General features: G+C 39.4%; 1 protein-coding gene across 13 annotated transcripts in view; it reads right to left on the reverse strand.

The window, feature by feature from the left end:
• The window catches only part of ERC1 (ELKS/RAB6-interacting/CAST family member 1), a 276,731-nt gene that overhangs the window by 44,210 nt on the left and 215,764 nt on the right, over positions 1 to 16,757 (reverse strand). For all 13 annotated transcript variants that reach the window (XM_071422212.1, XM_071422219.1, XM_071422217.1 and 10 more), the window contains one exon: positions 12,147 to 12,291. In XM_071422212.1, the coding sequence (XP_071278313.1) occupies positions 12,147 to 12,291 (145 nt within the window). The remainder of the gene's footprint in view (positions 1 to 12,146; positions 12,292 to 16,757) is intronic.

Raw genomic sequence — 16,757 nt, forward strand, 5'->3', positions numbered from 1 at the left:
ATTAAATCTGCATCAAAGCTTAGGTACTAAGCTGAAGAGACTGAAAAAACATTCACTTTCTCTGCTGTATTTGTGCCAAAATTATTCTCACCAAGGAAAGAAATTCTCTTAATTCTCTACAAAATTCATGGCACACTATGTGTAGAGATGTGCCAGTTTGGCCAGATGAATTTCTCTAAGGTGTTTTCATTCCAGTATTCCTGTCTTTGCCTGCTCTATTCCTAATCTGTTGCCTTTCTGTGATTTACATTATATGATGCCATTACATATGAGTCAAGGCCCACCCAATGGGCACCATAAAGCACTCTGTAAAGCTTAGAAAAAAAATCTCAGAGAATTCTCTCTGCTGCAGGACCACTAAAATAAAAAGATCTGTGGGACAAGATGAGAAAAAAGCCAGTCCTACCTCTGGTGAGTTTTTCTTAACAATCCTTTTACTGCTAAGTCATTAAACTTTAGATAGGTGATTCCACTTGTTAAAGAGCCCTGACAAAGCAGAGGAAGAAATAGAAAAGGATGAATAGGAGGACAAGAGCAACCTTGACTGATTGATTTGCAATTAGAAGACCTAGGAGGAAACAAGGAAGCCTTCATATTTTTAAAGCCTTTTTATATCACAAACCAGCTTTCTGGCAGACAATGGAGAAGGATTAGGTGGTTTTGGTAATCAGGAAAGGGGGGAAGAGAAAAATCTTATTGTGATCTGATAGTGATGAAAATAAGGAATTAGTCTTAGTCTGCACTTCCTAGTCTAGGAAGGTGGATCCTTCCCACCAAATCTGTGAATTTCTCACTTTTTAGTGCAGAAGAACACACATCTTGCATGCCTCTATATGAGATAGAGAAGACACTTGAAAGATGATGGAAGATCTGTGTATATAAGTAAATATGTTTCCCTTTAGGAAAAAAAAATCAGGGAAAAACTAAAATGAGAAGGTACAGTCCTTAATACTTACAGAGAACAAATGAAGTCCTGCAGGCTTCCAAGTTTTAAACAACCTGTGAGTGTGTGTGTTCTTAAGGATCACTATATTGCTTTTATTCTTTTTTCAGCACCATTACTGTCAGCAGTTGGCAAAGGTTTGGGTTGCTAGCTGAAATAAAGGAGGCAAAGCCAAGGCTGCATCTACTGGTGTTTAGGAGATGGAGATCACACTGCCTTGGTGTCATAAATTATGGCCATGTTTCATGTTAAGATGACAACAGTGAGAAGAGCAACTTCTGGACTATTAAAAGGATTAAGAGTGGTACAGTGGTGAAACAGAATGTTTAAAAATGTTAAGTTTCCCACTCCAAACAAAACTCCACTGTAAAAACAAGAGATACCTAGGTTGTTCAAATCCTGCCTGGAGTTAGCTGTGAGACCTCCATTTATTTTTTGTTTACTCCACTACAGGAAATATTTGTATTCACACTAAGACAGACAGGCACTGGCGGTAAACAAACAGAAAGAGAACAAAGGACTGGGTTCTGTGACTGTAAAATTGTACTCAAATAAAGAGAACAAAAGCTCTAATAAAATGATTACCCCTTAACCAGGGCTGTATTCAACATAAAAGACCACTGCTTCCTCCAGGCACCAGTCCTGGGATGAGAGTTTATATACATACATATTCACATGTATTTGGGAAGTAAAGCTTTACAAAAGTTGAGAGAATAACATTCACCTATACTATTGATAATCTAAAATTCTACAACATGTAATGGCAAAGGTAAATGACTTGTATTTGAAATTGAGGGTACATAATCAGCAAATTTTTCTTATATCCACATGATGAATGTTTGGTTATGCCAAGTAAAATCAGACAGCAATCTTTTGATAGCTGAGTTTGAGACTTATTTTGTCTTCATGCAAAATCTTGGACTAATCCCTAAAAGCACTTCTTGCTACTGCAAAGACTCAAAAACCTTTGGCAACATATTCAAGGCAAAATAAGGCACACAGAAACTGTGCCTTTATTTTGTGTTCCACACAGGTCTGCTCAGGGACAGCTGAACACAACAGCCCTAAAGAGGATCTGCCAAAATCACTAACTCATGTTTGACAGCATTGTCTCCAGACTGCCATTCAGGGAGGGGCTGGAAGCACAATCTCCATCAGTATCAACTTTCTCATCTTGTACCTCCTGGCAGCTGTTTCCAGACTCCTCACTGTTAGGAGACAGCAGAAAAATCTCCATCCCCTCCCTGCATTCACAAATCCCAAGTGGCAAACACGTGACCTCTAGGTTAAATCTGTGCACCTTTTCTTTGGTTGTATTTCTTCATCTTAAAAAGGGGCTGTAGAAAACAGCATGTACTTATGAAGGAGTAAATGCATCACCTTGTTCTGCACCTAAACATGAATAGTAATTTTTTAAGGCTTGGATTCTTCAGAATATAGCACCATGAACTGAACAGAACTGAGGGGAATCTGCAGCTACCAGCACCTGTCCATTTGCAGAAGCTATCACTTGTAACTGATGCCCAATTTCATAAATCTGTGTCTCTTTTTGACAAACCTGCAATTTCCACAACGTGGTATGTAAATTAATGAAGGTTTATTATCAAGAAACTACTCCTAACTGACAGCATCTTAGATTTCCAACTGCAAGATGAAACCTCTATTCTCCCCTGCCTTACCTATTCATTTGCCTGAGATATGGTGTACTGGACTAGGCGCAATCAGACAGTTTCAAAAAAGGAAATTATTTTCAAAATTTAATGAGCTTAATACAGCAGATGAGAAAAAAAATCTGTAGACTGAGAGATATTTCAGTGCATAAGCTCAAAAATACCTGATATCACTGTTCATCAACAGTTCATTGTTTACTGAAGTTCATTCCATGCAGTTAAGACTAAATTTTTTTCATTATCAATTTTTAAGGTAGTGGTGATTAAAATTCTCTTTTGCAGACTATGTATTTCTCTCTTTTCAAGCAAAAAAAAAAGCAGTGATTTATTATGTTACTCCCAAAATAACACAGCAAAATCACAAATATGCAATATATTCTATCTTATAGATCATTAATTTTCATTACATATTCTGGGTGTACAATTCTTTCCATCATTCATTCCTCCTTCAAGTAAAGAACACATCACTAACACATTAAGTCATACAACTGCTAATCTGTAATCTACTTGAAACCTTCTACATATTTAGTTTATGAACCCAATCAGTCACCTCATATCTCTGACTTCTCCTTACATGTTTTTGGAAAACACCTTGAATCATCTATCACCTCACCAGTTACAGGTCTTACACAAATTAAAACCAATACTAAAGCTGGAAAAATGCCTTTCAGCTTTCTGCCACTACTTTTTAACTGACCATCAATGTGTGAATTGGTTTTTATATATGATAGTTGGTAATGTCACAGCTTTGTTAGGCTTTTCATCCAAAGATAAGTAGCCACAGATTAAGTTTTACTACACAGGTTTAATATGAAACTGTTCCACGTGTTGTGTGTTCCCTGAGGAATAATATCTTTATATACAGCAAGAGATAAGCATAATGTACCAAGTTAGCACATTTTGAATGGATATTTGGTAAAGGGACACATGTGTCTCCTAGACAATTGTCACTGTCAGGTAAAACAGCCCAGATGAACAGGAATAATTTAGTACAGAAAAATCTGCATCCAATCAATGAAATAACAGTAAGGATGCATACACACCCATCTTCACCAAGATTCAAAATCTTCAAGCAAGTAATTCAAAATCTTCCTGAATCTGAAATTTCAGTGTGAAACTTGTTTCTTCACAAAAGAAAATCTATTTGTGGATTTATCTCGTCAAGACTTTTTATATGTTTAAGTGGAATTCTCCTGTCACCAACACTTCAGAGTTCCCTAAACAATGGGTCTAAAAGATACAATTTAAATGTAATCATAAACTCACTCTATTTTCTGGTCATCCTTCAGACATGATCAATTCAAATACCAAGACTGATGCCAAACCAGCCCAGCCACAAGGACCAATGGTTGGAAAGTCTCAAATATTTTACCCCTGAGGCACATCCTGCCACTGCAAGACAATCAGGAGCAGTCATGCATGGGTCCTTCCCAGCTACCCCACAAACCATGGGAGTTAAGCAAAAGAAGATGTACCCATAATTGTATTCCTTGAATGAACAACCATGGGCAACCCTGAGCTGCTCTAAATGACTTTCTGAGATTTTGCATCTACCTCATGACTCTTCAGCTAAGACAAATATTGTCAGGAACTAACTATGTCCAACATAATATTTGTAGCAAAGAGACCAGAATGAATTCCATAAATACTCTGTTGAATGTATGTATCATAGAGAGCTGTTCTAATATATTCTCTTTATTTAACTGAAAACCATTGTGTATCAGACCAGTGGTTTGGGCCACAATAACCACAGGAAACCACTGTGTGGTACAACTGTGATGTCAAATGACAAAGACTGTTTTTACACTGCACCAACGTCCAGCAGTACTATTCACAGACAAGGGAATGATTATTTTTCAAGGCCAAATTAGATCTTCCAGTGCAGTCTTCTGAGCAAGCCCAAGCTCAGTGAGCATTCTCACCTCTTTAATAGTGCTAACAAGCCTGGTTCTCCCAGGGGAGCCCTAACAATCTTTCTTCATATCCAACACCATCAAGTTGGCCACAGGAATGGGATACAGAGTCTCTCAACTGCTAACCTAGACTTGTCCAGCAATCCTGATTTTCTAGAGAGAGGCCACATTGCTTAAATAACTTCCTATAGGAGTTCATAAGCCCTGAATGAGAACTGGTGTATATGTGGCACTAAATGCTGTTGGCAATTATCCAATTATTTTAAATTTATTTGTGTGAATGCTTAGTCAGTTAAAAGTTCTAAAACTAGACTATGAAAATCTTCATATATTCAATAAATGGAGGAATATTTCTAATGGATTGAAACAAGTTGTTGAAATCTGAGTTCAAACTTAGGAAATATTAGTCCTTACAGTATTTAAAAAATATTACAAATGTCTAGAAAGAAAAGGAACCAAGTACTGTACTGTCATCTGGGTTCCTCAATACCTCTATAAATCTTAAAGCCCTCTCAGTGAGGCAAAGCAGCTTCTTCTTCCAGCAGCCCTACACAGCTACACCCTAAAACCTCCAGGCTGTGGCAAGGCTGAAGGCACAAGCAGAAAGCAGCCAGGGCTGCTTGCAGCAGTTCCAAGAGGCACAAGAAGAGGCACTCCCATGGATCCAGCAGGCAGCTCCCTTCCCTGGCACTACGGAGCCAGCCCCAGCCAGGGCTCCCCTGAACATACATTTTAATTTAGTCATGCAGGAGGCAAAGGGTGAAGGTAAAGGAGGAGGGAGAGGAGAAAGAAGTTAAGAAATAGCAGGGAGAGATGAAATGCTGCCCCAGAAAAGACTGCTGATGCTGCACTGAGCGCTGTTACTGGGCTAATAGATGATTAAAAATGATGGGAAAAAAGTCTGGAACACATGGCAGGGAGAAGGTGCTTTCTTTTAATCTGTGAGGGCTCCAAGTGCTGTGCTCAAGGGCATGACAAAGCCTCTGTCAGGGTGCTGGGGTCTGCTCCTGGCAGAGACTCCCCCCTTGACAGAAACAATTACTGAGGAGCAAAGCCTGGCAGAACAAGCAGAGCTGTGATTGATAATCTGGGTGCATTACAGGCCTTCAACAAAAGCCACGATGCTTAAATTTGACAGCTGGCAATGCCTGATGAGAGCCAATTAGTGGATATATATTCACTTAGCCAGAAGTTTCTTCTGTTTCTAGTCCAACAGCTTCCTGAATAGGAAGTGTACAGAGTGATTTTGCTCACTTCTGCCTGCTCACATGCCAGCTACACTGGCAGCACAGCTAAGAATATACTATAAAAACTACATATTTTGGCACCTTTGTATATTAAAACCAGTAACTGAAAAGCTTCAAGTGACCATCCAGACACTGGTGGTACAAGAACCTGAAGAAAGGTGACTTTACTTTGACTCTACAGACCATGAGGCTGAGAGTGCACTGCATATGTAACAAATCCACTGCAGGTGACCATAGTTATTGAAATGCTTCACTAGTCCTTGAAAAATTTCTGGCAAAGTACATTGATCTGTTTGTTCCTGCTTCAAATTGGTTAACCTGGCATTCAGAGAGAGCCAGAACTCAGAGTACCTTCTGTTCTGCCCAGTTCATAAAGAAACCTCTGGCACAGCACATTCAAACTCCTCTGCCTGTTCTTAACTCTCTTATCACAAAAATTTTCTGTCCCCACTTTTAGATCTATTTGCACTCTTGTCAGTGCAAGTACATGGGTACTGCTAAGGAGATCAATAAACACAGATGGATCCAAGTGCCCTGAATCTCATCACTCACTTAAAATATTAATTTTTCTTCCTCAGCTATAAAGAAGCCACCACCACCACACTCAGACAACTTACATACATATTTCTTAGACTTCCTAAGCTCCCTTCCAACAGTTTAGAAGGAAGTTTGGTTTGAGGGATGCCTCCCCTCAGGGAACTCCAGACTGCTGGAACCTTTCAGAGAACAACAGGGGTTCTGTCACAACACAGCACCACGTTTAGCAATTATCTGCAGTGATTGCATCCATGTCACCTGAAGGAGAAATTCCCTTGCTAACAGGGAAATCACTCTCATCAGACATGGTTTCAAACCAGGGCAGCTAAGGTAAAGCAAAGAGACTGCAAACCCTCACAATCTGTATTATTTCATTGGGCAGGGTGGTAACTAAAGCTGCCAGAAGTGTGGTCATGCTGATACAGCTCCACAGCAGCAAGAGGAAAACATCTGCCTGTCAGTCTCCTTTGACCTGTTTTACATTCTCTTGTTATAAACAGAAATGACTCCAGCCAGTGGAACTTGAGCTTGGAAAAGTTCACAGCAGAGGAGTGTCAGGTGTCAGTGTGCAGGGTTTCCAGGGAAACAAGTAACAGTGGAAAAATATGATTTTTGGTGTGAGAAGCTACTCTGGAATCTACAGTTCCTCATGATCCCATGAACCACATTTACTTGGGAAACCAGTCTTTGCAGTAACTTGGCCTCATAAAGAAAACCAGTCACAATCTTACAGGGAAGAGGCACAAAGCAGCACAGAAAAAACAGCTCTGGCACTTGCTTGTGTAGATTAAATGTACATTTAATATTGCATAAATACCACTATTACTACTCAATTATTAGCTATTTGACCATTGCCAAGTAATTCCTCTCCATTAGTGGGAATGTCAAATAACAGCCCCTCAAATTCATGCTGGCCCACAGAGGAAGGCACAACCTTGATGAGGATATGGAAGCAGAAGGAAACAACAAAGATTCCTGTGAATGGCAAGGCTGACTACAAAACCCACACTTACAATAGCATGGGGCTTCTCATCTCCCTTTATTAAAATAGAAAGGAACTCCTTTTGTGTGTCTATGGCAAGAACATTACAGGGAGTAAATTTTTTTTTTCTATTTCCCTAACAGAAAAAAATAGTCATCAGCTTAAATTGCAGTAAGGGACATTACATATAATAACAAAAACAGATAAAGTATAAAAAAGACTTCCCAGGATTGAAGGTTTCCCTCACTTAAAGTCTTTAGGAACAGATTTCAGGTGTAACTGAATAAATCAACTCAGTTGCAGAGAGCTCACTCCTGATCCCATATTATTCACTATTTTTCATTAACAGTTTGCATGACAGAAGAAAATGTGTATTTATGAAACACATGGAGAAAGCTTAAGCTGGGTGGTTCTCTGAGCATGCTGAAGTATAGAATGAAAACTCAACATGTTCTTAAAAGACTGAGGAGCTGATCTGAAAATAACTTTGATTTAGGCATAGCAGCATAATAAAACATAAGTAATATTAATCTAATCTGAAGTCACATGATTTCAAATGAAAATGTTGAGATCCTGTCATCTAACTTCTGCTATAATAATAATAATTATGAAACATTATATAATAATACAAGTGAATATGGCTATTTACAAAAAATAAATCTGAATAATACTCCAAGCTGTCAGAAAATACTAACACTGTTCAGAGCATCCTAAAAATTTTAACACTTATTACTTCACATTTATGGCATGGCAGTGACAGAGATGCTGTTCAAGTCAAGCACCCACTCTGCTACACACTGTACAAATACAGAACATGGCAGTCTTTGCTACAAACAGCTCCTAGCAGAAAATCCCAGCTGTTTAAGACTCAAAGCCCACAGACAGGAAAACCTCAGCCCCTTCAGATATCCCTTCCCTTTACCACTGAAACTGTGGGGTGGTGCTTTGCTCTGTTCCGATCAATAGAAGCTGATATTAAAACTCAGCTTGACGAGGAAAGGGATAACTGGCAAGCAGGCTGTATCTTAACACTGAGCAGTGTCTGTGCTCCACCAAGCAGGCCACAGCTCCCTGGGTCCCTGTCAGCCCCGTGTGACACCCAGCAGGGCCCTCTCCACACCACATCTGGATCTGGTTACACAACTCCAGCTCTTGCATCAGCCCAGCCCCTCCAGAGCAGCCTCCCAGGCACTGCCTCTGCCTCAGCTACCCACAGAGACACAGTGCCCTAGGAGGAATAAATTGGGACCACATTAGCTGGTGACCCTCGCCCTGCAATGGCCCTGCCTGTCTGATGACAGAGGAAATCCCTCATCCAAACTGACAAGCAATATGAAACAGGCAGCTGCATTTACTGGAGAGCCTGGGCAATGCTGAGCGCCTCATTAGGAAATGGGCTCTGTATTGAGGCACATTCCTGCAATTCAGAGCCTAGAAACTCTAAATTAAAACAACATTGATGCCATATCCTCTTTCCAAAATGCTTCTCTTCATCCTAACTTTAATGCACATACTTAGAAAAATTAAAGAAGCAAAATGTCTTTGGCAGGACTCCTTGCCTCTCTTGTGCAGCAGCACCATTCCTGTGTGAGTGACCAGTGTTGGGAAAAGACAGAGCACAAGGAATGACAGCAGAGCCCTCCAGATTCTGGATACCATTCCCTTGATGAATCTGTGTGTCTTCACTGATACTTTTAAATAAATGAAAATCACAGGCAATTGTTGGAACACGTTTTTGTTTTGTGAGTGTTGCACCTTTCTACACTCTAAGAAAGGTCAATTAACAGCAAGTCAGGCAATGGTAACCAGCAGAAGCAATGAAAATCCTGATCCAAATCCCATCCTACACACTTGGATCCATTGACACTCACTATTGCAGCATGGCCAGGACACTGCTTTCCTAAAGCACCCTGTCAGAAGCCCTTCCCAGCCATGCTGGTAGCACAGCTTGCACAGCTCTTCCCACAAACCAGCCCTTCCCTCATTGCTCAGCATTTCTGTGAGCATCCCACGCACGTGGAAATGGGAATCTTTTACTCAGCTCTGTCTGACCACCAACTGAAAGAGCTGCTTTCCCACCACAAAGCCTAAGCATTTCCTAGGACTGAAATACCAAATACTTATCAGGGACCTCAACAGCTCTGAAACACGAATGACTGAGGTCAGGATCCCAGCTCTGAATCTGAAGGGTTGAATAAACTTTCTGGGTTTTTTGCTTTTCAAAATCTCCCAGAATATCTTGATTTGTGGCATCATTTGCCTTCCTTGAACAGCTGTGTTCAACACATCTGCAAGTCTGAAAGACTTTTCATTTACAATTTCTACTGTGAATTTAAGAATTACAGCTGAACTTCTAGGAAGTTCCTGAAAGGTGACATGGTTCTGTGGAGCTGGCAAACACAGATGGACCCTTGTTCTGCAGAAAAGGGTCCATGTGGAGAAGGTTTAAACTGAGGAAGCAGCATAGTTGTTTTGTTGGAAAATATGAGGCTGGTAACCTGGAACAACTGAAGAGGAGTGCAAGGGCCAAGTATACAGAATATTTGCAAAGCATGTGGAAAAATGAGATTTCCCTTGACTACATCAGTAATGAAGATCTTGTAAAATCTCACAGCCATCTCTTCTGACCCATCTCCTATTTCTGGAGCTGTCAAAGTTGGTGTGATTTGAATTTATTCAGCAAAAGTACACACCAAAACTACTGGCACTGAAAAAAAAAATGGAATTTTAGATTCTCTGCAGCTCATAGAGGTGGTGAGTAATACTCTCCTATAATAAGCAATGAGGAGTTTTTCTATCAATGTGTTGAAAGCTGCACATAAAAAAAAATGGATATAAGATGACACATCCTTAAAACACGGGATAGAATTTAGGGAGGATGTGTCAAATCTCTGTGTGGTCACATAAATATTTCTCAGGTATATTTTAAATGTAGTTTAGATTGTTTATATGTAAACATTCATTCTGCCTTGGGGATTGTGGATGTACTGGAGAATACCTGTGATTTTATACTACACATAAAACTTTTATTTATACTATCCATAGCACAGATGTGTTGAGGAGATTACTTTCTGCTTTCTTCATTATTTTTAAGATTAAAATTTTAAACAACCTTAAACAGTGACAAGTCTTTATAGCTGACTGCAGTTTTGGAACCAGAATCTTTCTGGCATTTCAACAGTCCAATGAATTGTTTGAAAAAGGACTATTGCTCCAACTTCAAATCATAATGCGTCTCACTACATACCAAGAACAATTTCAAATTAATCTCCTTTTAATTTTCATTTATTTGGGAAATTAAGTATCCCACAAATACACAGAAAAGCACTGTAGAACCGGTATCTTTAAGGGAAATGTCTTTTTAGGAAGAGTTTATGATACTGTAGGACTTACCAGCACTGAAAGATAACAATAGGAACTACAATGTTTTAATAATTATTTACCTGAAACCTAAGTCATTATAGATAGGCCCAATGTTAATATGTTAATTAAGTATTCACAGATTTTCAGCAGAAAAAAACTCCCCACAAAATATTACAGGTTGTTCCAGCTACTCACAAAAGATAACCAGGAGGAAACTGGGAAGGGCAAGGGGCATGAAAGCACCTAATTTAAGCTTAGGACAACAAGAACCAAGAAGTGGTGTTAATTTCTCTTGGAATGAGTAGTACCATAAATTACAGCTGCTGCATCAACAATTGCATGAACAAAACAAGTACTTATCATTGCTGTGACCAGTTCTGGTTCCTGTTTTAGCAGATGATCTAGCTGACCAGTGACAGTAATTACAGCTGTTGCTCAAAAGTAAATAATACAAGACTGAAATATATACTTCTTGCTCATTCTGAAGCTGGTACATAAAACCCCCCAAAGTACTGTTCTTAAATGAAACCATAAATAACTATCTTAAAAAAACATGGCCAATAACATACTTGTGTTTGCTAAGGAAGAAGCACAGAAATCCCTTATCACAATGCTGACCTGGTTTTGTCTTACATTCTCTGACAGCAACAGAAATCATCTGGTTGACAGATGAAATGTTGCACATAAAACTTTATGAAGATGGAAATGGTGGCACTGAAGAAGTTGATACTGGATTGGCAGCAGCATATGTGCTATTAAGAGGAATGTGGCAAGGGAATAACTCAGGAAAACCTACCAGAAGTGCTGAAGTGAAAAATCTACACAGATTTTTTTCAGATCCTAAATCTCTTATTGCCAGGGATGCCTTTTGCTTCCTCTGTGTTTTACTGGCAATGTACTTTTCACATTACATTCAGTACTGGAACATAATGTTAAATGCTTTAACAGAAACACACTTTTTCTAATTGTTATGCCAACACAGAAAGATCTTAGGAACGGGAGAGGCCAGAAATAGGAAGGGACCAATCTCCTCACAAGCACAAGACCTCCCAGAGTCCATTCTAGAAGCTGACACATGCTGCTCCAGTTGCAATCAGAAATCACAGGAGAGACTGCATGGTGTAACATCAATATTTGAGCTCTACAGCCTATTCTTCCAAACAGGCTTCTTCCCCAAAAAGGCAAATGCAAACCCCCAGGAGAGATATCACTACTATTCCCTGAATCTGTGACTATTTGTGCCTGTAGAGGATAATAACCAATGTCCTCTTCATTCACAACTTCCTACACATCCTATCACACATTTACTACTCAGGCAGTGACACAAAGAAACTTCCCTCAATGCTGAGTCCAGTAGCTAGTTTGAAATTGTTATTTATGCAATTTCCATCCTAACATATGACAGGAGTATACATTATTAGTTCCATAAATCAAGATAATAGTCCCACACCAGATTATTAAGTGTATTTTTCCTAGCCCTCCTGTACCCACCTGCTGCTTGAGCTGTTGCACAAGACGGTCCTTCTCCCGTTTCAGTGCAGCCACTTCATCCTGAGTCTTCTTCTTAGAGGATGAAAGCTCTAGCAGAGCAATATTGGCATCTTTTTCACTAATGGCAGCAAGAAGGGCTTCTTGTCTGAAAAAAACCCAAATGAATGACATTATTATCCTGCAAAACTTAGAAGACTCCTTCCTCTACAAAGATTTGAGCATACCAGAAATGCTGTACCAGGGTGCAGCTCTGAAAAGCAGTAATAAGTATTTTTGTCTGGGCTACATGTCTGTTGGTGGAACAGCAAGTCAAGACACACACACACCTCCCTGTAAACAACTGTGCTGGTACCAAACTGCAGCTTACAGGGTAAGAAAAACACATTATGTTCTTCCTCTGCACTCACCTTCTCAGTTTTTAATAACTACCATTTATTATTACTTTGGCTGAACATTTTCCCATACTCCTTCCCTGTAGCAGAAAACTCTTACAAATAGAATTCAGAATTCAGAAACATTTTATACACACTGGGAAAGGAGACAAAGATAACCACCCTAACAATTAAACACCAGTTCTCAAAGGAAGCCAAAGGATTGATTATGTTAGGGAAAGCAACCTTTTCTGTCCTTCCACCTTAATTCTCATCTTTAGCTGGTGATGTGCAACAGGATTTCAGAGAAAGCCTAGGCCTTCTTGCCCAGAAGTGTTGGCTTGTCTCACCTCTCATCACCTTGCAAAGAAGGCATAAAATGAGGTCCTGAATGTGTGGTGGTGTGAAAGATGGCATCATGCAGGAGTGATGATGAAAGACAAATCAAATACAACACATTTCTTATCTACATTTCATCTAACAATACAGTTGGAAATGCACTTCAAGTTTTGCTGCAGCACTCAATATCAAGAAGTTTATTATCAGAATTCCAATTTAAGCCCCTGTCTCAAAAATGTGGAGAAAAATCACGCATTTCAAGAGGAAAAGGTGTGTTTCAACAGACAAAATTGTTCACCATCTGACAGGACAGTGGACTACACAATGGACTTTCTGTGGGTGAAATTTCTCTCTGGGTTTACACAGGTGTTTCTTGTACAGTCCAAGAGAGTTAGCTTGCTTTAAATGAAATACCAGCATATCAAAAATCTCACAGATCCAGTGTAAAGAGTACTTGGGTCCTGCCTAGATCATATCTAGAAAAACATTATTGCTTCCCTTTCAAAATGTAATACCATAAAGTAAAGCAATTTTTTTAAGATACATTAAGATAATCATAAAGCATTCTAAATACATTTGTGCTATGAAGAAATACAAATATTCTGGTGATTTAATGGAGGCAAAGAGTAAAAGAAAGGAAAAGGTGCACATCAGATTCCCAGATGTAGTGTCAATACTGTAGGTGTGGGAACAATGGATAATGGGCATGTTATTATTGCCATTTTGTTTCTGCTGCTTTTGCTTTATGGAAAAGTATCCAGTTTTGGATGTCTGCCTGAAACATGAAAAATACCAATAGGGTGAAGTGACAGAACATGATCCATGACCTCTGCTTTTCTCCAGCTATCGGTATCCTGGGAAAGACAGGCTGGCTTGGAGCTCTGGTCATTTTCACTTTCTTTAGAGTAATCTGTTTTGATTATAAAGAAACACTTATTCTTTTAATAGTAAGCCCACAATCCTCGCTGATGATTCAGGACCAGGGCCAAGAATATCTCCGTAACTGTATCTGTGGAGCCATTACTCTGGTATGGAAATTGGAGGTGCCTCAAATAGCATGTAAGCCATACACCTTCTGCAATCAAATCCTTTGCTGCCCATCTCTGCTTCTTAAGTGAAAACCCCAAGGCCATGAAAATGAGATATGGATAGCAGTCAATTTTTTGTTGTTGTTTTTTTCCTGAAAAATCTTTGCCACCATGTGTCACTGTCATATTTTCTGAAAAATCCCTTCGCCAGGATTTCTTCTCCTGGGTAGCTGAGAAGCCTGAGAGAAAAACTAAAGCAATAATTATCTCATTTTGCTTCTCCTGTGTTTTGCTGCTTTGGAATGTAGTTTGGAGATTGTTTATCCAACAGGTGGTTGTTTCATTGGTTTCATGTGAATTGTTTTAACTTAATAACCAATCACTGTCCAGCTGTGTCAAGACTGTAGAAGCAGTCACGAGTTTTTTATTATTATCTTCTTAAGCCTTCTGTAAATATCCTTTCTCTATTCTTAAGTCTAGTTTTGGTACAGCATTCTTTAATATAATATAATAAAATAATAAATTAGCCTTCTAAGAACATAGAGTCAGATTCATCATTTCCTTCCTGCCATGGAGGACCCTGAAAAATATCACAACCAGTGGTAGAAAAGAACTTCCTACTGGCCAAAACTTCAGTGCTGTGCTGTGAGATGAGGGCGCTGGTCAAGAAGGGGGGTAAAAGCCACTGTGGCTTTCTGACTGTTTTCTGGAACTGAAACAAAGGGAAGTTTGAACAAAAGTAAGCAAAATACCCTGTGATAAGTGCATTGTAGCTGCATTTTTTACTTTAGCAAGGCAAACAAAAACTGCTCCATGTGGGAGAAGTGCAGGTGTCACTGTCAGCTCTGCTGGAAGGGACAAGTCTGTAGTAGCAAGTTACTGCTCTCAGCAGAGCTTGCAAGTGCCAAATAATTCCAAGACAATAGAAAGGGCATACTACCAAGCAAAAGACAAGGTTTGTGATTGAAGAGCATTACAAAAATGATTTATTGCCCTTCCTGAGAGCTTTAGGAGGCCAGAGGAACTTGCTGTGAGACAGGGGATGTGGCAAGAAGGAGAATATGGGCTGCTGTGTGCATGGTGGTTGCAGCACATGAACAAACCTATCCATCAGGAGTGCTGCAGTCAGTCCTGGAGGCTCGGGCACTGACACAGGCTTGGCTTCTTCAGCAAAATGCTCCTCCTCAGTTCACAACTTTGGAGGTCCTGCAAAGCTCTCATAAAGAGGCAAAACATGCTGCACAACCCAAGGATGCTGAAAGCTGGCTAGGGCCAGAGTCACTGAGCAGACACAGTTCACTTAAGTTAATTCAGGTATTTCAGATGCTGGTACTGGTGTAGCTGTGCCAACATCAACTCAGCAGGGGCAAACTGCCCATTTATCTCTGCACTGCAGCAGGGTCTGCAGCCTGAACTGAGCTGTACACGGCTCACAAGAGGTGAGCAGAGCCTGTGACAGACTGAATGCTACCAAAGGAAACCTGAAATGGCAACAGTGTAGAAAAATCTACTGAAAACAGGTTCAAGTTTTACTCCAAATTGGACAAAAAAAGGAGATTAATTTTTCCTTCTATTTACACTGAAGTTTTTCACCAAATGTAGATCATGATCAGTATAGACTGGAGTGGTATCAAGACCAGTAGATTTAATTCTTAATGGTAGATATAATCTCAAGATCAATATCAACATTAGTTGGTCTGTTTGCAGTCTTCAAAAAATAATGCAAAGAAAGATGGGCTTGCCTTTTTAAAATAGATGACTACAGCATAGTTACAGGCCAGTAGAGCAGAGAGATTTGACAACAAACACAAAGAACAGTGTGCAAATGCATGTCTCCTTCAACTCTTGAATAGAAATGTCTGATTTGGGGAAGATAACTGGGCAACAGTGTACTATTACACTGCTACTAATTACTAATATTAATAGAATTAAGCTGTCTTCAAATGGGTTTCTATGGCACTTGGTTTCAGAAGACTACATAATTCCTTCACAGCCCTTTCCCAATAAAGGAGAAGAATCCTTTTGGTAAAACACAAGAGGAGGTGAACTTTAAAAAGCAGTTTTGTACTTTGCAGTACTGTTCCCAGGGTCATAGCACTGGAATATTTATCAGTTGTATAATTAGAAAGTATAACAGGCTGCAAACAGTGCTGAATTAATGATGCTTCAAAACATGAAAACTATATATATTCATTAAAAGAATATGCTTACATATGGCAGGGAGAACACTTATTCCATATAGAGATGTTATAAATGTATTGTTCTATAAAATTTATTTCAAATTATGAAATTTCCTCCTATCTGGAGTATTTCTGAACGTGTGTATGAGATAATATGAAAGCAATATTGATATCAGCAGCAGCTTTGATTTTAATGTCATGGAAGAACTGGGATTATTCCATCAGCCCTAGTTGCATTATAGGACCAAATCTATTTTCCTTCTGACTGGCATTAAACTAAAGCATTTAAAAGAGTGACACAAATTTGAAGACTCAGGTAGCTACAAGCTCATAGCAATCCAATCAGTTCCTTCAACAGAGAGTGTTGCACTTCCATGAACAATGATTAAGCTGCCAGCGTTTTCGTCCTTGCATATTGAGATGAACTGTAATTATGGCTGTTGTGCTTTTAGTACACAAGGAAAGATCCTCCTGTTCCATGAGCTGTTTGCCCATGGTAAGGGCATCACTCACCAAAGAATGACAGAGGTGCCACTTGTACAGGACTTGTTTCTGTTGTCTGATTTTGTCCATTGCATTTCCTCCAAGCCTACAAAAAATTCTGCTAAAAGCTTTTAATGCTTTCCTGTCAGAGACATTTGTAAGACTTACCCTGGTGAATCACCATCACAATAAGAACTGTATTATTTGTAT

Source organism: Agelaius tricolor, unplaced genomic scaffold (assembly GCF_023055355.1).
Source record: "Agelaius tricolor isolate 1412-34295 unplaced genomic scaffold, bAgeTri1.0.p SCAF_3, whole genome shotgun sequence".
In the NCBI taxonomy this organism is placed as follows: Eukaryota; Metazoa; Chordata; class Aves; order Passeriformes; family Icteridae; genus Agelaius; species Agelaius tricolor.